General features: G+C 40.5%; 1 protein-coding gene across 1 annotated transcript in view; it reads right to left on the reverse strand.

Annotated features, from left to right (window-relative positions):
- Window positions 1-26,603, reverse strand: part of LOC126262233 (multiple epidermal growth factor-like domains protein 8) — a 338,254-nt gene that overhangs the window by 309,415 nt on the left and 2,236 nt on the right. Inside the window, exon 2 of the mRNA XM_049958701.1 lies at window positions 14,827-14,990. Coding sequence (XP_049814658.1) covers window positions 14,827-14,990 — 164 coding nt within the window. The remainder of the gene's footprint in view (window positions 1-14,826; window positions 14,991-26,603) is intronic.

Below are 26,603 nucleotides of genomic sequence, written 5' to 3' on the forward strand. Positions count from 1 at the left end.
TTTATTCAGTCAGGTGATATGTTCCACTGATCCACAGTTCAATCTCGAAGATCCCATACTCATTGCAATCGTGACTGACAATATTGTTGGATTTCTATGGAGTCTCACAGTCGACAATGTGTGCTGAGTGGTGTGCTCCATAACACTTGTGCGTGCCCCAGCATTGTCATCAAGCATGCCATAGATGTCCCTTATCATCCTTTACACAGCAGGCCAGCCTCCAAGCTCTACATTCTGTGATGAGGCACATGACCTCAAAGTCTCCAGGCAGCATTCAGTCTCACAGTGTTATGTTTAATTAGAGAGGGAAACGAAGAGAGAGAATTCATGGATAGGCTTGCTTGTTAGCAAGGCAGTTAAAAACAATAATATACATATTGAAGGAATTTTGGACAGAATATCAATACTTGTTTTAAAGATAAACAAAAGATGTTACATGGAATTGTTTCTTGTCTAGACACCAATAAGTTCACAATCTGATGAGGATACTGAAGATCTTTTTGAAGAGTTAGAGAATAAAAGCAAATTTCACTGTATTCCATATTCAACTCTTCAAAAGGCGATAGGTTGTAGTAATTTCTAGAAACCTTCATTCATCACAAGTAAAATTTGAAACAAAGTTGTCAAGGAACAAACTCATCATGTAAACAGTTAGAAATGTATATTATGAGAATGTGTGTATGAAAAGGAAGCTATAAAAGTTGAATCAAGCAACAAAGTCAGCATCTTGGAAAATGAATATTTTGCACAGAAATCGACAAAAGGAGTAATTTTTATTGAAGGTACTTAAACCAAAAGCAATATATGTTGCACATATGACAAAACTCAAATGGAACAAGGCAGTTATTAAAAAAATGTGAGAGTTCCAAGCAAATGAGGATTTAGCTTCCCTCCTTCATCCCCCTCCTCCACCCCATCCCACCCCACCAGCAAAGTGAACAGTAGTTATATTTACGTAAAATAAACTATTTATCTAAAATCCATAAGATGACATTTTGTAGACTGCAACATCCCTGCAGTACCAACAGCCTCACACCATGATAAACTTATGTAGCATCATCACTTTTCTCATACTCGATAATGTCACATCAAAACCACAATTAAGTCCGAATCTGAAAGCAGGGTAATCAATGATGTACAACACTTAACACTGAAAGCACTTTTATTATTGATACCAATGTACAGGAGAACAGAACTGACCCCCTGGATGGAGAGTGCAGCTGTTTATACAAACACACTGAATATCCCAGAACACTGGTATTTATCTTGTGGTGTTGCAGTTCTTCTTAACCCATGCTTGCTATGGTATTTATATGAACATGAACGTGAAATATCCCAGAATGTACAAAAACATTACAAACGTAAGATATTTCAAGAAACTTCCAGGAATGATAAATACTAAATAACAAATAACTGTTAATGGTCAGGTTTGAACTGGCAACCCGCAGCATGCATGCCAGTGATGCTAATCAATGTGCCACACCGCATGCCACATCTCAAGGCAACACATAAGAGCTTGTCTCAACAATAAAATCTGCATACATGTGTTACCTCATAGATTATCATCAGTCTATATAGTTTTATGTAATTCACTAAAAATGGAGTCCAATGTCATCTTTTAACTTCCCCATACGTGCTAGTAGAAAACACTATACGAACTCAGCCACCAAAAGAATAGCAGTGTGATGAATAGTCAACTATACTATGACTACTTAGTGAATAGTGCTCAGAGGATTCCTCAATGCAGACTTTTCAGTAACAAACAGGAACAACTTCAAAGTTAAAGATTGTTTTCTCACTATTCAATACGCAACTGCTATCCCTCAACTCATTTCTATACAGAACAATGTGACAAAATCTTTGTTATATATTCCTAACATTACTTTGGTTTAGTTTCCTTCTTTCTCCCAACCAGTCATCTTCAGTCTCTCTACATCAGTGTATTTTCTTTAATCATTTCATATGCCAGGGTGTCCCACAGGGCTCCATATTTTCTGTGTGAATAATTTACCATCAAATATCAGTTCTGCTTGCAGAGACTTTTGTGTTAGTTGAAAAATCATGATGCAAAAAAAAAAAAGTCCTGAATCATTGATTAATATCCTCAGTACCTTATATACTTGGTTTTGGCTAACTGAATTGAACCTAAATCTATCTTACTTTAAACATACATTAGACTCTAAACATAGCTTAGATCAACATGATGCAATTCAAAACCAAACAGTCAAAATGTGAGCAGGTTAGGATTATTCACAACAACCAAGATATAGAAAGGATTGACTCAAACAAATTCTTAGAATTAAATTTGGACAAAAGTGTGAGCTGGCAGGCACACAGTGAATATCTAATTAATAAACTGAGCAGCTTTACTTTTGCAACACATCATCAATTACAACTGACATAGACACATAAAAAGTAACATATACAAGTTACTTTGAATCTAGAAGATGCCACCTCAAAGCAGCCAAATTAGGACAGTCTATGAGTAAGTGAGCAACTGTCAGGTAGGCTCTGCATCGGCAGTGAGGGGGATGCTCACATCAGATAATGTGGCCATGGATCAGCCAAGTGTGGCCAAAGCCTAGTCAACAGAGTATGGGGGATTGCCTGTGAGAAACATACAGGGAAGACTGCCACGTGGTCACAGTCTTCTTAACTGCCCTCAGTTTGTTTGCAGAGATCAGGATATACAATTCTGAGTTCCAGATTACCAGAAACTAATGGCATATACATGACCAAAATCCAGTTCTGGAAACCCCATTTCCAGAATTGGCATTCTAGTGGTCACCTTGGCCAACTGGTCAGTCCGTTCATTTCCCGAAATCCCCGCACGACTGGATGTAGAAACCAAAATAAATGGCCTTCCAGCTTGATGGAGATCAAAAATAAGAACCTGGATAGCCATAACCAGTGGTTGAAGAGAGTGGCATTGATCTATAGCCTAAGGCTCCTAAGAGAATCACTACAGATTAGGATACTCTTGCCAGTGCAAGAACAAACATGGCTAGAGACTAATTTAATGGCCAGCAATTCAACAGTGAAGACATTGCAGTCATTTGGCAGAGAGTTGAGTTCACTGCACTGTGCATGTGTTTATGAAAAAGCCTATTTGTCCATCAACTGTTGAGCCAAAGATGGATATGTCTCAAGGACAGCCAATAACATGTGACGTAAAAGCATGGGTCAATGGAATCTTTTAGACCAAAGGAGACTTTGAAACTAATCGGAGGTCGGGGCACATGTCATGGGGGCAGATGTGATGTCTCCCTGACCAGAGGCAACAGTGGAGAGAGTTGCAGTTCCGAACAGACACACTGGAGGCGTGCAGCAATTGTAAACCCAGTTCTGGGCCACTGTTATGGAAGGTGAAGCTCCCTTCCAGTGAAATCGGCACAGTCGGTGGGATGTTGAGCACTATAGCGTGATTCAGCAGCTGTTGTTGGCGCCCAATAAGTAATGGAGGGACTCCAGCCTCAGCTAGTAAGCTGTTTACAGGACTAGTATGGAAGGCTCCTGTCGCAAGTTGGACCCCGCAATGATGAATGGGGTTAAGTATCTGCACTACTGAGGGTGACGCTGAACCATATGTAAGACTCTCATATTCAAGATGGGACAAAATCAGGGATTTGTAGAGCCACAAAACAGTAAAGCACTATGCACCCCCGTTAGTGTCACTGAGGCACCAAAGTGTATTGAGGTGTAGCCAGCACTTTCACTTTAAGTTGGCAAAGGTGTGGAAGCCACATCAGCCAGGAATTGAACCATTTTGAACCCAAAATGTGGTGCGTCTCAATTACAAGAGGTAATTGATCGTCTAGGTAAACCCTGGCTGTGGGTGGGCAATATGACGATAACAGAAGTGCATGACATGATTCTTGCTGGCTGAAAACCAAAAGCCATGGGTGAGAGCCCATCACTGCGCTTTTCATATGGCACCCTGTAGGCGATGCTCAGCGACACCCATACTAGAGGAGCAATAATAAAAGTAAAAATCATAAGCATACAAGGAGAGACCACACAGCCACGGCTAGACCACTGACGGCCACTATAAAGAGGGGACACTCAGTACAGAACCCTGGAAGTTGTCTTGAACATGGAGGACCTGAGTGAAGCACCCACTTGAACCCGGAAGATAGACTGCAACGGGAAGTTCTTGACAAAAATCTGGAGTGGATCCCGGAGACCCCACTCATGAGACATAGTAAGGACATGGTGACACCATGTCATGTCATAAGCCTTCTGTAGGTTGAAAAACTCAGTGATGTGGTGTTGACGATTCACAAAGGCCATTCGGATGGTGGACTCCCGGCGAACCAAATTATCAGCAGTGGAGCAACCTTTGTGAAAACCGATCTGAGATGCAACCAAAAGGCCTCAAGACTCAAGGAGCCAACACAGTCCATCTCTAGAGGTTCTTACCTGGTTTCGTTACCAGAACTATCGCACTTTCTTGCCACTGAGATGGAAACTCATCCTCATTCCAGATCCAATAAAAAGAGGGCAAGAATGAGATGCTGACAATGCACAGAGAGATGTTTCAGCATTTGGTTGGGGATTTGGTCTGGTCATGGGGCCGGAAGACATGATGGTAATTCTCAGACACAGATGTCCGAGTACAAAGCTCAGATAAATGTTCGGCAAAAGAGACTAGATCACTATAAATGGCACCATCCAAGGAAATACTTGGCATACCTGCAGGAGACTGGAAGCCACAGAGGCATTCAATCTTTGTCCATACCTGTGATGGATAGGTACATGATCCAATGGTGAAAATGAAACGTTTCCAGAATTCTTGCTTTCGTCATTTTATGGGGCAGTAGAAACTGGCACAGATAGGTTTAAAGGCAATGAGGTGCTCCAGTAAAGGTTGCCTCTTATGGTGTTGGAGAGCCCTAAACAATCTCTAATAGCCACAGTGATCTCTGGGGCGATCCCAAGGAAGAGGGAATGGTTCGTTCGGCTGCCAAATGAATGGCTCCTGCTGTATGCTGAACAGCCGCACTGATACTACCTTTCAATGGGGAGCTAAGGATGAAAATACAAGTGAACCCATCCCAGTCAGCATTACGGAGAAACCATCTGGGCAGGCATCTAGGGGAGCAATGGCGAGGGAGGGATAGGAAGATTGGGAAGTGGTCATTACCACACAGGTCATCGTGGATCCTCTAGTGGACTGATTGTAGCAGAACTGGGCTGCAAAAGGAGAGATCAATGGCAGAATAAGTTCTGTGTGCCACACTGAAGTGTGTGAAGGCACTAGAATTCAAGAGGCAAAGATCGAGCTGTGACAGCAAAATTTCGATATCTTTACCACAGCCAGTGATAACTGTTCCACCCCACACAAGGTTATAGATGCTGAAGTCACCCAATACTAGGAAAGATGAGTGGAGCTCAGAGACTAATGCAGACAGTACATCTTGGGACATGATATCATCAGGAGGGAGATAAATATTACAGATGGTAGTATCCTGATGTGCCCTTACCCGAACAGCCACAGCCTCCAAAGGTGTATCAAGAGACACAAGGTCACTGTATATGGAGGAGAGCACATACATACAAACTCCATTCAACACCTTCTCATAGTCGGTATGATTCTTAAAATAACCTTGGTAGCCAAAAAGGGCAAGGGTCCGAGTTACTGGAAACCACATTTCCTGGATTGAAATATAGAATGCAAGACAAGTATTTACAAGTAGCCATAGCTCAGCCAGATGGTGAAAACCTCCATTACAATTCCACAGGAAAATCAGACTGTCTGAATACTGCGGGAGTCATGAAGCGACGAAGGTGGGAGGAGGGAGGGGCGGCAGGTTATGACCCAGGGTCATGTGCTGCCACCGATTGAGACATCGGGGAGCCACTGACACAGGTTCCACAGCACACTGCCTGGGGAGATCTGGTGTATCAGAGGCCACCGGGATCTCCACCTTGGGCACAGGAGTAATACACCCAGAGTCTGAGGCGTGGGGGCCACTGGAGTTTGCTTCGTCTTAAAGGACTTCTTTTTATCCTCCTCCTCCTCCTCAGAAGATGAGGACTGGGAAGATGTCCTTGAACTGGTTTCAGGGACAGAGGAAGAACAACAAGCCCAACAGGCAGCAGCCTACAGTCCCTTCAGCCACCAGCTGGCATCTGGCCTTGGACCAGCAGGAACCATGGATGGAGGAGTCCCAAGGAACCTCTTCCTAGTTAGAAAAGCTGGAGCAGGAGGAGATGGCAGGTGGGGAGCCTATGCTCACAAAGAGAGCGGTGGAAGCACCAGAAGGGGCCCTGACTGCCGAGAAGGGGAGGGGGGGGGGGGTTAGGGTGGCTCTGAGGTCTGACTGTAAGAGGCGCAACAGAGGAAGACATCGTCGACAGAAAAGGTGATGATTTTGTAGCTGTAGCGTAAGATTGTGTTACTTGTTATTTGTATGGGATTAAGATGCTCACACTTTTTTCTGGCTTCTTGATATCTGAGCTTGTCCAAGGGTCTTATACTCCTGGATTTTCTTGTCAAGCTTAAAAATGGAGCAATTTGGTGAGCAGAGAGTATGAAGCTTGCCACAGTTTACACAAGGGGGGAGGGGGGCACAAGGAATGTTCGTGTGCAGCGGACATCCAAAATCCCTGCAGACAGTGGTGCCTGGTGCTACAGAAAGACAAATGTCCGAACTTCATACACCAAAAGCATCTCATAGGAGGAGGAACACAGGGTTTCACGTCACACCAATACACCGCCACCATGACCATCATGCAGGTATTTGAAGACCCCCACCTCGCCCCACAATGGGATGGCTTCCATGCTGGATTTTCAGCACACTATGACAACAGGAAGTAAGGATGCCAGGGTGGAGGGGCACAGAGGCAGAGCATAGACCATAGTGGGCAACCTTCCCTGCATGAAACATACTTTTGTAATATGGAAAATATGCCACATCATACCCAATAATGCGGACCATATAAACATTAATGGAAGGTGAAGTTAGTGCTGAGAGTGAAACTAGAAATCAAGACAAAAATTGTGAACCAAGTCCAGGCAGGGACTTCAAAAAGACCACCTAACAGAAAGTCAGAGGAGGTAACAGATAGTCAAAGTATAGGTTTGTAGCACAGAAAGAGGAAGTAGTGCCGCAAAGGCCGAGGCCCCGTAGTAGCCAAGCATGTATTCAATCAGTGGTGAGCCCCTTGAGGGGAAGGGGGATACTAAAGATACAGAAAAAATATCATTTAGAATATGTGCACTGTAAATCTTAAAAGCCATGTTGCCTTACTGACATGTTGCCCATTGTTCTTCAAATATTACCTATCCCATCCCTATATATTTATGAGATTATTATCTTTTGTATACAAAACAGGTATTATTTGACAGAAACCATTTTGTTCACAAACACGATACAAGAAACAAATAAAACTTAATGCTTTCCACCCACTGCTTCAAACAATAAGCCCCTGCATCTCAATGCATGGAAACGATAATTTACAATAAATTAAAAGAGAACAAGTTAATGCAGATGAATTTAGTGAAGGAATCAGCCATTTGTAGACCAGAATGAAGTGCTGCTCCCATTCATGAATGAGAGTTGAAGAGGTTGTAATGCCTGGAATTGCAGGGCGGACTGTTAAAAAAACATCTCAGAATATAACAGTCCTGTATTTGTGTTAGGTACAGAGATGGGCTCACAGAAAGTGGGAAGGTACTCAACCCCCCCCCCCCACCCACCCACCAAATGATAATAGTGGGCGTCATACGTGTGGCAAGCTGTTGTCAGTGACGGCCTGACAGTGCGACAACACATGCTACGCATGACAAGTGCTGACATCTGTGAGGCTGCAGAAGGTCGACAATGGACATGCACACCAGTGATGTGTGACAGGTGCAGCCCCAGGCTGCTCTTGCCTCGTGGACACTTCAGACAACATGGCGAAGAATGGTGTTTAAACTGTAGTACCCAGCACATCCAAAGTCAATGTCTTTTTTATTTTTTATTTACACATCAAGTCTTGTAGGTCCAAATTGAGGAGGAAATCCCCAAGGTCATGGAATGTGTCAATACATGAAAATACAACATAAAAGTAATAACAAATAAAAATAAAATATTTACGAACCCAACAAAAATTAAGCCATAAGTTTAAGTAAATGCAATCAACAATATAACATAAGAATCAGCTTAAATTTTCAAGGGACTCCACAACAGAACAGAAGGAGTGATCAATGAGGAAACTCTTCAGTTTGTGGTAGCTTATTGAAAATGGATGCAGCAGTATACTGCACACCTTCCTGCACAAGAGTTAAGGAAATCTGATCCAAATACAAATTGAATTTTTGCCGAGTATTAAATGAATGAAAGCTGCTTATTCTTGGGAATACGCTGATACTATTCACAAGTAATGTCAGTGAAGAATATATACACTCCTGGAAATGGAAAAAAGAACACATTGACACCGGTGTGTCAGACCCACCATACTTGCTCCGGACACTGCGAGAGGGCTGTACAAGCAATGATCACACGCACGGCACAGCGGACACACCAGGAACCGCGGTGTTGGCCGTCGAATGGCGCTAGCTGCGCAGCATTTGTGCACCGCCGCCGTCAGTGTCAGCCAGTTTGCCGTGGCATACGGAGCTCCATCGCAGTCTTTAACACTGGTAGCATGCCGCGACAGCGTGGACGTAAACCGTATGTGCAGTTGACGGACTTTGAGCGAGGGCGTATAGTGGGCATGCGGGAGGCCGGGTGGACGTACCGCCGAATTGCTCAACACGTGGGGCGTGAGGTCTCCACAGTACATCGATGTTGTCGCCAGTGGTCGGCGGGAGGTGCACGTGCCCGTCGACCTGGGACCGGACCGCAGCGACGCACGGATGCACGCCAAGACCGTAGGATCCTACGCAGTGCCGTAGGGGACCGCACCGCCACTTCCCAGCAAATTAGGGACACTGTTGCTCCTGGGGTATCGGTGAGGACCATTCGCAACCGTCTCCATGAAGCTGGGCTACGGTCCCACACACCGTTAGGCCGTCTTCCGCTCACGCCCCAACATCGTGCAGCCCGCCTCCAGTGGTGTCGCGACAGGCGTGAATGGAGGGACGAATGGAGACGTGTCGTCTTCAGCGATGAGAGTCGCTTCTTCCTTGGTGCCAATGATGGTCGTATGCGTGTTTGGCGCCGTACAGGTGAGCGCCACAATCAGGACTGCATACGACCGAGGCACACAGGGCCAACACCCGGCATCATGGTGTGGGGAGCGATATCCTACACTGGCCGTACACCACTGGTGATCGTCGAGGGGACACTGAATAGTGCACAGTACATCCAAACCGTCATCGAACCCATCGTTCTACCATTCCTAGACCGGCAAGGGAACTTGCTGTTCCAACAGGACAATGCACGTCCGCATGTATCCCGTGCCACCCAACGTGCTCTAGAAGGTGTAAGTCAACTACCCTGGCCAGCAAGATCTCCGGATCTGTCCCCCATTGAGCATGTTTGGGACTGGATGAAGCGTCGTCTCACGCGGTCTGTACGTCCAGCACGAACGCTGGTCCAACTGAGGCGCCAGGTGGAAATGGCATGGCAAGCCATTCCACAGGACTACATCCAGCATCTCTACGATCGTCTCCATGGGAGAATAGCAGCCTGCATTGCTGCGAAAGGTGGATATACACTGTACTAGTGCCGACATTGTGCATGCTCTGTTGCCTGTGTCTATGTGCCTGTGGTTCTGTCAGTGTGATCATGTGATGTATATGACCCCAGGAATGTGTCAATAAAGTTTCCCCTTCCTGGGACAATGAATTCACGGTGTTCTTATTTCAATTTCCAGGAGTGTATATTGAGAGGCCAATGTCAAAATACCCAGACTAGTGAACAGGGGTTGACAAGAGGTTCACGAACTTACATCACTTAATACCTGAACCACTGTTTCTGAGCCAAAAATATCCTTTTTGAATGGGAAGAGTTACCTCAAAATATAATACCATACGACATAAGTGAATAAAAATAAGCAAAGTAGACTAATTTTTGTGTCAAATGATCGCTTACTTCAGATACCGTTCGAATAATAAAAATGGCAGCATTAAGTCTTTGAACAAGATCCAATGTGGGCTTTCCACAACAGTTTACTATCTATCTGAACACCTAGAAATTGGTCGCCAGGAGGAAGAAGTCACCCAGAAGGTGACACAGCGGTGCAAGGATACCAAGCAGTCTGCATAAGAACTTCACCTTGGATAAACACCTGAAACTACTTGAGTAAAATTCCGGGGAATGTGGCTGGCTGTTGCATACAGTACTGCAGTGGTCTTCATCTCAAAGTTAACAGATGGTTTAGACTGTGGCATATGGCATCAGGTACGATCTGCCTGCTATCGTGTACAAAAAACATTGGCATTCACCTGAGGACATCTGAGAGCAAGCATCTGATTTCAGGGAATACATATGTGAGCTGGTTGGCCAGTATTTTTTTGACGGCAGCACTTCTACCACAGAACTCAAAACAGGCTGGAACAGCAGGGCTTTGCTAATGGGCGGCAATGACTTCATTTGCTCTGGTTTTCTTGTTTGGTCAGCTAATCAAGAGCCCCCCTGGAACTTAAGATTTCTCAGCTTCAGCTTTCAGAGGCACTGGTTCATGTCTTCGGTGTCGTCAGCATCCTGAATGAGTACTCTTCATTCTGAATGCACCTTCTTGCGAAAACAGTGTCTGGACTTCAGGGTGATGACTGTTTCCTTCTCAATGACTTCTTTCTGCTGATTGACACAGGACATTTCATCGCCCCTGTGGAGTTAAGGCACCACAACATGTGTTCACAGAAATATCATTTTTGTGTTATATTATTATTTATTAGCATAAATTTTTCACATATCTCTTGAACGCAAACCATGTGGATTGCAAATGTATCTCATGAGGTGAATAAACCACAATTCACAATTTGTTTCTTCAGCTTCTTTTCGTTTCTTCCAGTTTTATACACACTTTTGTTTTGGACACATTTATTTTCCTTACATCTCTTCTATCATTCCTCAACACTCTCCAACATCTTCATCCATCATAATACAAGAGGCAGGCAAACGAAAATGAGAAAGATGGGAAAAAGATAACTGCCGTAACTATTAATGCGAGGCAAAATTGTCAATACCTTCACGGAAAAATGTTTGTGATTGTCTACAGAAGTCTGATTGTACCCAGACATGCACCTCTTCATCTGAAGCAAATTGATGGCCGTAAACGTCTTTCTTCAGGGCTTCAGAATTACAGAAATCGCAGAGGGAGAGATCAGGCTTTTATGGAGGATGTGTAGGGGTTTCCCAGTGAAACTTCTGCAGTGTAGCTGAAACAACCTTTGCAACATGTGGGGCAGCCACATCCTTATGCTTCCTCCATACAGTCATGATTTCTCCCTGTGTGATTTCCATATTTTCTGAGCCCTGAAGAAAGATATGCATTGCCACTGATTTTCTGCAGATGAAGATGCCTAGATACAATCATGGTTCTGTAGGCAACTGCAAACATTTTTTGAAGAAGCCATTGGCTGTCTCGTCTCAGTGAGGTAAATGTATTAACAGTTATGGTGGTTACTTTTGATATAATAAACAATTTATTTACTTTTTCCATCTGTCTCAATTTCATCTGTGTGCTCCTTATATCATCTTCAATTTGAACCTATATAATCCACACAAGCCAGTGGTATTACCTATGTTACTAGACCGCATCACACCAACCCACTACTTAGCCTGGTCTCCACATGCCAAAGAACACCTGTATCAGCAGTCTTCCATCTCCTTAAATGAAATGTATACCACAAAGAGAGGGTGTTGTCTATGCATTGTCCACATGTTCATAAGTAAGATTTAAGGTTCTTTTACCATCTGAGAATATATTTCCTGCTTCAAACACATATAAATTATGAATTACTTTAATGTGCTTCAACTTGCCCAAAAATTTACTTGCATAATTAAAAACATTCATCCATCCATTCAGTCAGTGTCAAATCACATCAAGAAGTAGAACCTTCAGGAATGTGGAACAGGTCAAGTACATATAAATAAAAGACAAGCAAGCACAAAATTGATCTCTATAGCCTACTGCATTAACAATAAACTATTACAATATTTTTTTATAAAGTAAACTGCAAAGAAAGCTGCAAATCTGACAAAAGTTGCTCTCTCCTTGTTATACCAAATAGCTGCTGCCAACCCCCAATTGGTAGCTCAATGCTTACTTGATTACACAGGCATTTCTTAAAAGAAAGACACCTACATCCGTAAATATGAGTTGTGTTCACAGTAAATTGCTGATTCTCAAGCAGCTATACAATGAACACTGCTATCTGCCACGTAACTAACAGAACTTTTCAGACCTGAAATCTAGATATCCATATAATCTGTGGGAAGAATAGCTAATAAGGTGTGTTTCTAATTTTCTCTTGAAATAGTTAGGATTCTCAAGTCCAGGTATTCTGTTGGACAAGATCTTGTCAGATGCCTTTCTATCAGTCTACGTAGCTCCACTCCGACCCCTACGTAACTCCATTCCGAACCCAAGATGAGAAGACAGACTCTACATGAAAGTTATGTTTTGTATTGTATTCTGATAGAGCAGATTGCAGTCCAGCTAAAACTAATTTTTATTGTCAGCAACAAAAACCATTAAGAGACAGATTAAAAAATGAGTGTAATAATTACAAGATCCCTAAACAGGCTTCTGCATGATATACTGTTGTATACTTTACACAGTATTCGTACTGCTCGCTTTTTCTGCCAAATATTTAATTTACTGTAGGTACATTGTCACAGAGAAATTCCAAAAGACAATAAGGAGTGAAAATATGCAAAGTCTACATACTTATCTTTAAGACAACACAATGAGAGGTACTTCTAAGAGCAAAACATGGTGAACTGAGCTTCCTGATTACTTTACATGCATGTTAACTCTTTTTTTACTTTGTTATCCAACTGGACCCCAAAGAATGTCCTAACATTAATGACTACTACTGATCTTAGCAGGTGGTTTTTGTTCAAAGTCGCTTAATACCATTCTTTGTGAGATAAAGAGAGAAACAATTAGATGTGAACCACTTGTAGATGTGTTTAGCTATCATCTGAGCTCTTTCATGTCAGGTAAAGATTGGACCTTTGATTAGTATACTTATGCTATTAGCAACCACTACAGTTTTTGAAATGACCTCTAACATCATTTGAAAATTATTTATGTAGGTTAAGAATATGAGTGGACCAAGCACTGAACCTTATGGGATCCCATATGTTACATTTTCCCAATTTATGATTAGTTACTTGCCTGTGACACAATCTGTAAACAGGACCCTCTGATGCTATGAAGGTAAGACCTCGTACATGTATGAGAAATGCCATTAATATCAGAACATTTTAGTTTGCCACGTAAAATTTCATGACCCAATGCTTTGACAATGTTTCACAACATATCAACAGGTTAATTTTTCTTGTTTACTTCTCCCAGGACTTCATTACATTATACCCTCCAAGGTTTTCCCTGTGGAGAATCCTAGTTTTCTCTGTGGAGAATCCTTTACAAAAACCAAACAGAGAGGCAGTTAACAAGTCCTGCTCAGATAAATGAGTCAGTATTCTACATAGGACACTTTCTCAAACACTGTTGAAAAGACACATCTTTAATTAGAGCTGGTTTGTTTACCTATAGCATATTTAAGTCAGTCATAAAATATACCCTGAGTCACTGATTAGCTTGAGGGTAATGCTGTAAAGTCAGCACAAGATTTTAATTGTCTGCCAGGAACACAGTCATAAAAAGCAGAATTACTACTTTTCAGTGACTTGGTGTATTATGTAATCTCATTGCGAGAGTTGTTTTATTGAATGTAAAATATGTTGGTGACACTCGCAGTAGTCCGCCAAAGTAGGCAAATCTAATGCATTTGTATTTGGTTGTTTGTTACTGGGTGCGACATTTGTTGCCACTGAGAGTAGTAATTGAAATTGGGACCAATTATTTGAAAGCATCTCCATTTTAGACAGAGCTATTTTTTTGGAGCTCAGTTTCATTTGGATCACTATTTTTGTCTGTTCCTAGTTTAGTAATGTTTCAAATTACTTTTTTCTTATTCTTGGAGTGCTTTATTTTCGACTGAAGTGTCTGTGCTTTCCTTTTTTAATAAGAGACTGATGCTTTTACAATACAGTTGGTAATGGAGTTTCAACTCTTTGACTACAGCTTGTCCTATGAATTATGTAGAGATCTGCCTTCCCAGCAAAAATACTTCACACAAAGGAGTTTCCTATCCTTTATACTAGCTTCCTTTTAATTTTACACTTGCTTTGTTTAGGCAAAAACAATAATGAAAGTGCTGTATAATATGTTTAAGAAAGAGTTCATTTTCCATCCTCCTCAGCATTCAAGCAACATTCATGATTCTATCATAAAATATTATTATTCCGTGATTTGCATATCTAACTGGTAGGCATATTTTATTGCTGAAATTTGACCATATTGCCAGATAAACCATTGACTACTGTTTTTACATCTAAATCATTGAAGACTGGTAGGTCTAAAAAGAAACTGTTGATGGTTGTTGTACTACGTCCAATTCTCACAGAGAATTTTACAACGGCAAATAGTCCAAGGCTGGAAATCTACATTTCTAGATGCCTTCTATCTGTAATATTTTACAGAAAACCAACACTGCAGTCTCCACAAACAGCCATTCCCCATTTAAGTTTGAGTAACCTTATTAAAATTGGCTCTATCCATTTTATGAAGCTTAAGTATTTAATAGTGCATCCTGCAGTAAAATGTGAATGTGAAACCCTTACTATTTCTATTAAATAATAAATAGGAATTACTTACAGCACCAGATGATGCAGTTATTTGCTGTGGTTCTGTTTTTCCACTAAAACTTCCCAGGAGAGTTGACTGGAAGGAATCACCATCATATACAAATATATAATCGTATGAACATTCTGTACCCATTGTCTTAAAGTTCAATGTAATGAACTGATGACTGCTATTTGCTGCAACAATAAAGAAGTGAAATATTAATCCTATAGAATTCATAAAAGAAAAAAAGTCTTTTTATTTAAATTCTTATCAATTACACAGAATAAGGAAAGTAAAATTTTGTTACCTTCAAATTTACCAACCAAAAGGCATTTAGAAGATTATTAGAATACTCCAGTGACGAATTTCTCAGTAGAACCAACTGATTTGTGATTTGTGTATATAATTTCTGCACCATTTCAGTGAAGTAATGTGTTCACTGTAAATAATAATGTGTGTGTGCATGCATGCATGCATGTGTGTATATAAGTACAAACTAACTTCTGCACCATTTCAGTGCAGTAATGTGTTCATTGTAAATAAGTGTCCGCAGCTCGTGGTCTTGCGGTAGCGTTCTCGCTTCCTGCGCACGGGGTCCCGGGTTCGATTCCCGGTGGGGTCAGAGATTTTCTGTACCTCGTGATGACTGGGTGTTGTGTGTTCATCATCATTATTTCATCCTCATTGATGTGCAAGTCGCCGAAGTGGCGTCAACTAAAAAGGACTTGCGATATGGCGGCCGAACTTCCCCGCAAGGGGCCTCCCGGCCAACAATGCCATACGATCATTTCATTTTCATTGTAAATAAGTATTGTAGTAGTTCTATTATATGTTTATTACCTTATAAATTAAAAAAAAACTTTTTTTATTTTAAATTCAGTGCATTAATGCGATCTTAGTAAATGAGTGTTTGTAAAATGATTCTTTCATATAGTGTTCATTTTAAAAAAATGATGATCACTCCACTTGGGACCTGTGGAAGGTACATTAGCTTATTTGTTTCAGTTGTAAATATTTGTTATGTATTATTGTTTTTCTGACGTGTTCTACATCCTGGAGGACCTCCTCACTAAGGATCAATTGGAATGAAAATAAATCTAATCTAATCATTAAAACACATCAGATCACTTAGACAGCCTGTATTCTACACTCCTTCCTAGTAATTTTTTACTGAAATGAGACCTCAGTTGCCTGAGACTGCAGTCATGTGTGTGTGAATTGTGTTTGCATGAGTACGCACGTGAGAGTGAGAGTGCGTGTGCGTGTCATCTAATTCTGACGAAGGCCTTACTGGCCAACAGCTATATATATGTGACAGTCTTTTTGTTGTGCCTATCTGGAGCTCATCATTTATTCTGTATGGTAAGTAGCAACTTTCCTTTTCACAATATTGTTACATTCCATCCTGGATTTTCCATTGTTTGATTATTCCTGATTGTAAGTCATATGTGTACCAACTTTAACTAAACTGCTGCATGTGTTAAAAAGTTATGCTTGCGTCATCACTTTCTTACTCCCAATCCCACAAATAGACATGTGCCAGAGATGTCTACTCCCTATAATAATCATCTCCTGGAACCATGTCATATGTTTAACCAAGTTTCTCAGTGCCTAAGTGGATGTCAGTCTATCCATTCAAACGTTTAAACTCCAGTAGGTCCTACAGCTTCTTCTGTCACTATTCACTTCTTTCCCCTCTCGCAAAGATTTGTCAATGTGAAAATGCTAATTCGAAATCACATCAAGCTGTACCTGGTTGGATAAGTTAGTTCATAGTTGGAGGAGGCACATGGAAATAGTGTAGGGCATTGGCTAGCAAAGTGTGGCGGAATTCAAAACATTCACTTTTGAAACAAAATGTTTACATCTTAACAGCAAAAAATGTGGTAAGGAAAAGTATTAAAATTTCTACTGAGAGAAAATTTTTTTTACAGAACTTCTGATAAATACACACAGCTGCTCAATAATGTGCTGACTTTCTAAAACCAACCAAAAATTTCTAAAAAAGGTTACAAAAAATCTATAAGTAACAGTCAAGCAGACAAAAATTATGCAGAATGATGACCTAATAATAAACTCATCAAAGAAAATTAGGGCCAAACAGAAAATTATCAAAAAAGAAAGTTGGTACACATACACTATATAATCAAAGTATCTGGACACCATATGTAATACAGAATTGACCACTAGATGTCACGAGAGGAGGATTTGCTAGTATAACAGGAGAGGGAGCCAATGTGTTGTCAGTAGAAAAGTAGTGACAGCAAAATGGTCAGTCAGGAGAGCTCAATGACTTTGAACGTAGACTAATAACTGAATCTCACCAGAGTAACAAATCCATCAAGGACATTTCAGCTACTTTGAATCTGCCCACATCAATTGCTGGTGTACCTGTGAATTATGAAGGAATAACCACAGCTAAATCAAGAAGAGGCATACCTCATGTACGGATGGACAGGGACCTTGAGAAATGTGGAGGGTGGTTGTAAAAAAAAAAAAAGTGGTAAGAAACACTCACAATATTCAAAGCTAGTACAAAGTGCGTAGGGCATTAAAACGAACAGGGTAAAATGATCTAGAAACTCCTTATATGTCACATATTTCAGTAATCAGTGCTACATGACACTTAAGTGGACTGGACAGTGGATGATTGGAAAAAAATGATTTGGAGTGATTAATCATGCTTTACCCTGTTGACAGGAACACTCTCTTTCAGATTCTGAAGGTGGCAGGGATAAAATACAGGGAGTGAAAGGCTATTTACAATTTGTACAGAAAGCAGATGGCAGTCATAAGAGATGAGGGGCATGAAAGGGGAGCAGTGGCTGAGAAGGGAGTGAGACAGGGTTGTAGCCTATCTCAGATGTTATTCAATCTGTATATTGTGCAAGCAGTAAAGGAAACAAAAGAAGAATTTGAGTGGGAACTATAATCCATGGAGAAGAAATAAAAACTTTGAGGTTTGCCAACAACATTGTACTTCCGTGTGAGACAGCAAAAGACCTGGAAGAGCTGAACAGAATGGACAGTGTCTTGAAAGGAGGATATAAGATGAACAGCAACAAAAGCAGGTTGAGGATAATGGAATGTAGTCAAATTAAATCAGGTGATGGTGAGGGTATTGGATTAGGAAACAAGACACTTAAAGTAATAAATGAGTTCTGTTATTTGAGAAGCAAAATAACTAATGATGGTCGAAGTAGATAGGATATTAAATGTAAACTGGCTATGGTCGGTTGGTTGGTTGGTTTGGGGGATTAAAGGGACCAGACTACTATGGTCATCGGTCGCTATGGTAGGGAAAGCATTTCCGATGAAGAGAAATTTGTTAACATCGACTATAGATTTAAGTGTAAGGAAGTCTTTTCTGAAAGTATTTGTATGGAGTGTAGCCTTGTATGGAAGTGAAACATGGACAATAAACAGTTTAAACAAGAAGGAATAGAAGCTCTCAAAATGTGGTGCTACAGAAGAATGCTGAAGATCAGATGGGTAGATCACGTAACTAATGAAGAGGCACTGAATAGAATTGGGGAGAAGAGGAATTTGTGGCACAACTCAACTAGAAGAAGGGATAAGTTGGTAGGACATGTTCTGAGGCATCAAGGGATCACCAATTTAATACTGGAGGGAAGCATGGAGGGTAAAAACAAAAATAACTTTGAAGCTCCTGGAGCAATTTCAGCCAAACTATGGACACACGTGACAGTCTATGACATACCACTGGACAATTACATAGTACATAATAGTAATCAAGAGGCACACATTCAACATATTTATTGACAATGAGCCTATGTGTCACTGCTGTACTAGATGGATCTAATGGTGGTAGCAAAGCCAAAACCGATCATGTATTTTACATAACTGATATATGAACAATACAAGGATGTCTATAATTTAATCTGTTACAAAGGTCACAAGCCCCACTCGCAGGTTCAAGTCACCTAATTTCACAAATTACCTTATAATTCATACTGGACTTATGTTTTTAAAAACATGCAAAACACACACACACACACACACACACACACACACACACACACACAAACGCAACTTTCACACACAACTGAAGACTCAGGCAACTGAAACTATAGTTGTTTCAGTTGCCCGAGACAGCAGTCTTGTACGTAAGTTGTGTGTGTGTGGGGGGGGGGGGGGGGGGGCCTTGCACGTGGCATGTGTGTGTCTATTGTTGACTAAGGCCAATGGCCGAAAGCATTAATTGGGAGAGTCTTTTTGTTGTGCCTATCTGCGACTCAGCATCCCTGCTATACGGTGAGTAGCAACTTTCCTTCACATAATATAGTCAACAATTTTCCTCTCTAACAAAAACTGAGATAAATGACTGAGCAGTACTGGGCAGGCACCTAGTATGTGTATGACGCAAACTCTAGAGAAATTATCAGTAAATTAAACTCATTAAGCAATAAAACCTCAAATGGCATTGATGAAGTATAGGACTTAAAAACATGCAAGCAAATAACGGTAATATCATTATTAAGGCTTCTCAGACTCTTTTTACGTACAGGTATCCATCCAGATATTCTAAAAATGGTAATAACCTCAACACTATTAAAAATTGTTATACTGATACAGAATCCAACTGCTGAGCTATTTCACAGTTCACCTCATTTTCAAAATTCCAGAAAATTTTAGCTGTCATAAACAAATATTTATGTCTCACTAATCAACAGCATGTTTTTAAGTCTATCCACACAGTAATTTTTGAGTTGTCAGGCTATATTTTACAATTTCTACACAAACATGAACATGTTGCATGTATTTTCCTAGATGTTATGCAAACATTTGATCTCTTCTTCCACAAAAATTTTATTTAAAAATTACAACAGGGTACATGAGATGTAGCATACAGTACTCATTCACCTATTCACTCATTATTCATTCATCATGTTCGGTACATCCCATCAAGAAGGGGAAGATATAGGAATGTGGAACAAGGCAAGATTACATACTACACAGAAAACCAAATGGTAAAAACCAAATCTGTACACTGCATTATCAACAAAAGTCACTATACGGCTTACAATTATTTATGTTTATGGCAACCAAATGGAATTCAGTACATAACTGGAGAAGTAATTACTTTGAAGAGAGCTACTGTTTATCTCCTACTGGCAGTATAACATTCACACAAATACACTGGTATATTCCCTGTAACAACAGAGCCCCGTTTACAACATACAACTAAGGGTCATACAACTATACAATGAACAATTCTATCTGCCATGTAGCTAACATGATTTTTTAATCCACATAAACAGATAATTTATCGTGGGAGTGTTTCATGAACTACATTTTTCAATTTATTGTTTTGGATAGGTAGATTTGCTGTTTCTTGTTTATGTTAGATAGGAGCTTGTTGAATAACTTTCCACCAAGCACAAAGTTACACTCTAACAAGGAGTTTACCTCCTTGTAAAGGTGTAGTTTTGAACTTGGGGTGAAAGGTCTTCAACAAGCTCCCTTCTAACATGAGAATCATTTTTGTGTCTTGTATTGTAATTGTGCAAAACAAGAATTCAGTTAAAAGTGAATTTCATTATCAGCAGAGAGAGAGAGAGAGAGAGAGAGAGAGAGAGAGAGAGAGAGAGAGAAGGAAGATTACAGTTTAATGCCCCTTTGATGAAGAGCTCATCAGTCTGGGCAGATTTGGATTTGGGGAAGAAAATGGAAACAAATTGTCGGTATACTTTCCAAAAGAACCGTTCTGGAATCTGCTTTAGTAAATTTTGGTAACCCATGGAAAACCTATATCTGGGTGACCAGATGTGGATTTGAACTGCTCCCCTTCCGAATGCAAGTATATTGTAAGAATTCCAAGATTCTTAAAGAGCACCCTGCTAAATGAGCAATTATCTTATTATTATTATTATTATTATTATTATTATTACACTCTCCTTTGCTGAATAAGTACTTCATTAACAGATGCATTGCCCCGATTGATAATGCTATAGAATAACCAAGAGTGAAATTATGTTAAGTAACCCAACAACACCACCCCTGCTCCCTCCCCCTCTAAGGTAAACACTCTGAGATACCTCTAAGTGAAAAACACACCTAACTGAGGTTTTTGGCTAGTTTACTTGAATGTTGATTCCATTTTGGACAAACTGTACCCCCAAAAATTTTACACAAAGCATTTCATATAGTGTGTGCTATTAATATGTAATCCTGTTGCCAGAAAGTCGGTTTTGCATGTTTGAAATTCTACAATATTAGTCTCCATAAAATTAAGGAGCTGGACTGTTCCACTACCATTTTATCTATCTGGAGAAGTTCAGTATGGGGCCATGATACACAAGAGCATTTATAAAGGTTAAGAAAAGGGACAAAACCCATACCAAACTTTGTCGGACACCTCACATTATGTTCTGGCATTCTAAGCTTCATTTCATTGCTTTGAGACATATCAGTAAATGCGAAATTCTGCTTCTCGTATTAAAGTAATACATCGCCCATTTAAGGATGACACTGTTAATGACATTACATTTCAGTTTGCTTAGTAGAATAGGTGATCCAGACAATCAAAGGCTTTGTGAAGATCACGTAATGTTCTAACAAAGTAATTTTTCTGGTTTAGCTCTGAGAGGTCTTAATATGCAAGGTCTTTTAGAACTCTACCTACAAGATACACTGCAAAATATTGAAGATAGTAATACCAACATATAAGCAAATGTGTTACAAGAAAAATATAGCCGAACCAGGTAACAAAATAAAGACAGTTTGGGATACAGTGAAGGAGGACACTGGCAGAACTAAAGATGATGAGGTGCTCATAGCACTGAGATTAATTTTACATTGGTTTATTTATTTTTTATTTACGCATCAAGTTCCGTACGACCAAATTAAAGAGCAAATCTCCATGGTCATGGAACCTGTCATTACATGAAATTAGAACATAAAGGTAATAACAGATAAAAGTAAAATGTTTATGAGCCTGAACAAAGTCAATCCATAAGTTTAAGTAAACACAATCAACAGTACAACAAGAATCAGCTTACTTTTTCAAGGAACAGATGGAGTGACCCATTATGAAACTCATCAGTTTTGATGTGAAAGTGCAGGGATTACCGCTAAGATTTTTTAATTCGAGTGGTATTTTAATGAAAGCGTATGCAGCAGTATACTGCACATCTTTCTGCACAAGAGTTAAGGAAGTCCGATCCAAATGCAGGTCCAACTTCTGCCGAGTATTAACTGAGTGAAAAAATGGTTCAAATGGCTCTGAGCACTATGGGACTTAACATCTATGGTCATCAGTCCCCTAGAACTTAGAACTACTTAAACCTAACTAACCTAAGGGCAGCACACAACACCCAGTCATCACGAGGCAGAGAAAATCCATGACCCCGCCGGGAATCTAACCCGGGAACCCGGGCGTGGGAAGCGAGAACGCTACCGCACGACCACGAGCTGCGGACCAACTGAGTGAAATCTGCTTATTCTTGGGAATAAGCTAATATTCTTAACAAGAAATGACAGTAAGAAATATATATATTGAGAGGGAAATGTCAAAATCCTCAGACTCTTGAACAGGAGTTGATATGAGAGGTTCATGGACTTACACCATTTATTGCCGGAAGTGCCCTTTCCTGAGCCAAAAATATCCTTTTAGAATGGGAAGAGTTACCACAGAATATAAAACCATATGACATAAGCGAATGAAAACAAGCAAAGTAGACTAATTTTCATGTCGAACGATCACTCACTTCAGATACCGTTTGAACAGTAAAAATGGCAGCATTAAGTCTTTGAACAAGATCCTGAACGTGGGCTTTCCATGACAGTTTACTATCTATCTGAACACCTAGAAATTGAACTGTTCAGTTTCACTAATCGTATGCCCATTCTGTGAAATTAAAACGTCAGGTTTTGTCTAATTGTGTGTTAAAAAACTGTAAAAACTGAGTCTCACTGTGATTTAGCGTTAGTTTATTTTCTACAAGCCATGAACTTAGGTCATGAACTGCATGCACTGCATGCACTATTTGAAACCAAGCCAATGTTGCACACAACATCCTTCACAACCAAGCAACACCTATACTGGATGTTGACTTGAACTGATGGCCATCTGAATGTGCAAAGTGTGTGATAACCACTGTGACACCTCACTCAGTGTGTGTTGGTGAGTACCAATGGAGCAGCAATAACACTCCTGTTACATAAAAAAAGTGTGATCACTGGGATCAAATATCTCCAAATCTAGAATTGCAGTCTGTCAATGGAATAGTCAACATTGTACTACAGTAGAAAACTTCTAACAATTTTCGCTTCCTTCTGATGAGGCATGTTTCATCATTGTTTCCAGCTAGCACTATAATCATGTATGAAGTGATGATAATCCATTTGCTCGTCACATTTCTAGTCATAAAATATGATTCTCAATCAACCTGTACAATGGAATTGTAAGAGATTGCCTTACTGTGACTTTGGTTTCTACCAACTCATTTCACTGCCCCACTTTGCATGGTGTTCATCTGATATGTGCTACAAGAGTAGTTGAACAAGGAACCTCATAATGCCCACAAGGCAATGTAGATTCAACATGCCAGTGCAACAGCTTAGTACATGATAAGTGCAAGCACTCTGACACCGTAACTGTTGGTTCAGAAGGAGAGTTCTTGTCCCAGCTGAAACTTATTCTTTGTATGGTTATTTCTGTTCTTTACAGGAATTTTTTGGCAGTGTGCAACAATAAGTACAATGTGTTTAATTGTAAGCATTCCTACAAGAACTAGGCTATTTAGTACTGGCACAGCAACTGACGACATAATGCTTTCTACATGTATTAGAATGTAAGACTTAAATTTGTTTGTGTAATCATTATTAGGGGTGTAAGGTATGTGATGTGTCTCAAACAGCCTCTCCATACAAATGCCAACCTCACCTTCACGAGTTGCAGCCAAGGATTGCTGCACGGTACACCCTGTTACCACTAACGAGGATATGGCGACCGAGTATCTCCCGGAATAAGGAGACACCCTCTACCAAGCGAAACGGCCTCCTAGGAGGGTGGATGAGCAGGTAGAGGCAGGGCACTCTCTTGTCCTTGGGATGGGAAACTGTCCCTAAAGGCGGAAGAGCCACATGATGGCCAACGGCATAGAATGAAGAAGGCAAGGAGAAACCACTTCATTAAAGATCTAATTAGATTTCTCAAGTATCAGCAGCCATAATATGAATATGAAACAAGCTCTAGTAAAAATGCAATCCGGAGTAATAGCCCCTCATTCGGATCTCCAGGAGGGGACTACCAGAGATCTCGTTTCAACAGTTCATAGGAAGAAAGGAAATAAAAAGAGCTATAGTAGAATTGGAACGTGGAACGTCCGCACCTTACTGCAGATGGGGAAGCTCGAAAACCTTAAGCAAGAAATGAAGAAAATGAAGTTGGATATACTAGGAGTGTCTGAAATGAGATGGCCTAACTGCGGAGATTTCTGGAGTGATGAGTACAGGATAATTCACACAGGAACGATAGAAGATAGACCTGGAGCAGGTGGGGTTGGAGTAGTTATGAGTCGAAAATTGGGGCAGAGAGTGAAGGGATATATACAATATGGAGGAAGGATAATACTTGTCAGTCTGGATACCAAACCTACAGAGACGGTTGTGATACAGGTCTATATGCCTACCACAAACCAGGAGGATGAGCAAGTTGAAGCTGTATATGAAGAGCTAAATGGAGCCTTGAGAGGAATCAAAGGAGAAACAAATTTAATAATCATGGGAGACTGGAACGCAATAGTAGGAGATAAAGAGGTACAGCCAGCTGTTGGACGCTACGGCCTTGGTAAAAGGAATGATAGAGGAGACCGACTTATAGAATTTTGTAACAGGAATCAACTGATAATATCGAACACGTGGTTTCAACATCACCCCCGTAGAAGATACACCTGGAAGTCACCAGGGGATAGAGAACGATACCAAATTGATTACATTCTAGTCAAAAATAGATTTAGAAATCAACTAAAAGACTCTAGAGCATACGCAAGCCCAGATATTGTGAGTGATAACAACATGGTTGTTGCGGAATGCCGACTCAAGTTCAAATGCATAAGGAAGAAAATAGGAAATGGAAAACTGGATATAGGGAAGCTTGGAAACCGTGAGACGCAGAAGGAGTTCCAAGAAAGGGCTAAGGATCTAATTCAACAGCATCCTATAGAGAATGTAGAACAACATTGGGAAAATATGAGAGATGGCCTAATAAAAGCAGCTGAAGAGATAATTGGAAAACAAAAACCTGAAAAGAGGAAGGAGTGGATAACTGATGAAATAATACTTATGTTTGAGGAAAGAAGGAAGCTCAAAAATAATGAAACGGAAGAACGGAAAACGGCATACCGAGTGCTTAGGAGCAAAATCAACAGGAAGTTGAAGCAAGTAAAAGAAAGATTCCTTGAAGACAGATGCAAAGAAGTTGAAGACCTTCTGAAGAAAGGGAACCTTGAATTAGCATACAAAACAGTGAAACGCTTCTTCTCAGGAGGACAAAGGATTAGATGTAATGCCCTAATAAGAGAGGATAATAAGATGGTGTATAATCATGAAGATGTAGCACTTACGTGGAAGGAATACCTAGAGAAATTATATGGAGGCAACGTACAAGATGACATGATTGAAAGTGAGGACGAAGTAGATAAAGATGAACTAGGAGACAGCATACTAAGGTCTGAATTTGATCAGGCACTACAGGCACTTAAGCACGGAAAAGCACCAGGAATTGACTCATTGCCTGCACAAATCATCAAAGCAGCTGGAACAGAAATAAAAGGTAAATTGTATAAATTAATCTGCCAAATATATGATACTGGAGAGCTGCCTGAGGACTTCAAAAAGTGTATTATTGTTCCATTACCAAAGAAAATGCCAGCAAAATCGTGTGCACAATACAGAACCCTCAGCCTAACATCACATGCATCAAAAATCTTTACGACCATCCTCCTCAGAAGAATTGAAGGGAATGTGGAATGCATGCTCACAGAAGACCAGTTTGGCTTTAGAAGAGGGAGAGGTATGCGAGAAGCCATTATGGCCCTAAGGCTCATAATAGAAAAAAGAATGGAAAAAGGAAAGGACACCTACATAGCATTTGTTGACCTCGAAAAGGCCTTTGATAAGGTTGAATGGAAAAAACTATTCCAGATATTGAGGGAAACTGGAGCTAAGTACAAGGACAGGAGAACTATATGGAACATATACAAAGAAGAGGTGGCAATAGTGAGATGTGGGGAACATCAACAACAAGCAAAAATTAAACAGGGTGTGAGACAGGGATGTGCACTCTCCCCCGTCCTCTTTAATATGTACATACAGAAAGCAATGGACGAGGTCAGAGAAAAGTTAGGACAAGCTAATGGAATCAGGATCCAGGGAAAAATAGTTGATATGCTGCGTTTTGCGGATGACATTGCTGTCCTAGCGGAAAATGAGGAAGAATTACAAGTAGTGTTGGAGGAAATGGAAAACACTCTTGCTACACGGTACAACATGAAAATTAATAAGTCAAAAACCAAAATCTTAGTTGCAAGCAAACAAAATAATCAAGCAATTATGAATATAAGGCTGAGTGGAGAGAAGCTGAAAGAAATACGAGACTTTGTCTACTTGGGAAGCAGAATAACATCAGATGGTGGTAGTAGGAAGGATGTAATAAGTAGAATAAATCAGGCAAAGACTGCATTCTATAAAAGGAAAGGACTCCTCACATCAAATATGATAAGTCTGTCGTTAAGGAAGCGGTTAATAAAGACCTTTGTTGGGAGTGTGCTTCTCTACGGCAG

This window comes from Schistocerca nitens, chromosome 6 (assembly GCF_023898315.1).
Source record: "Schistocerca nitens isolate TAMUIC-IGC-003100 chromosome 6, iqSchNite1.1, whole genome shotgun sequence".
Taxonomy (NCBI): domain Eukaryota; kingdom Metazoa; phylum Arthropoda; class Insecta; order Orthoptera; family Acrididae; genus Schistocerca; species Schistocerca nitens.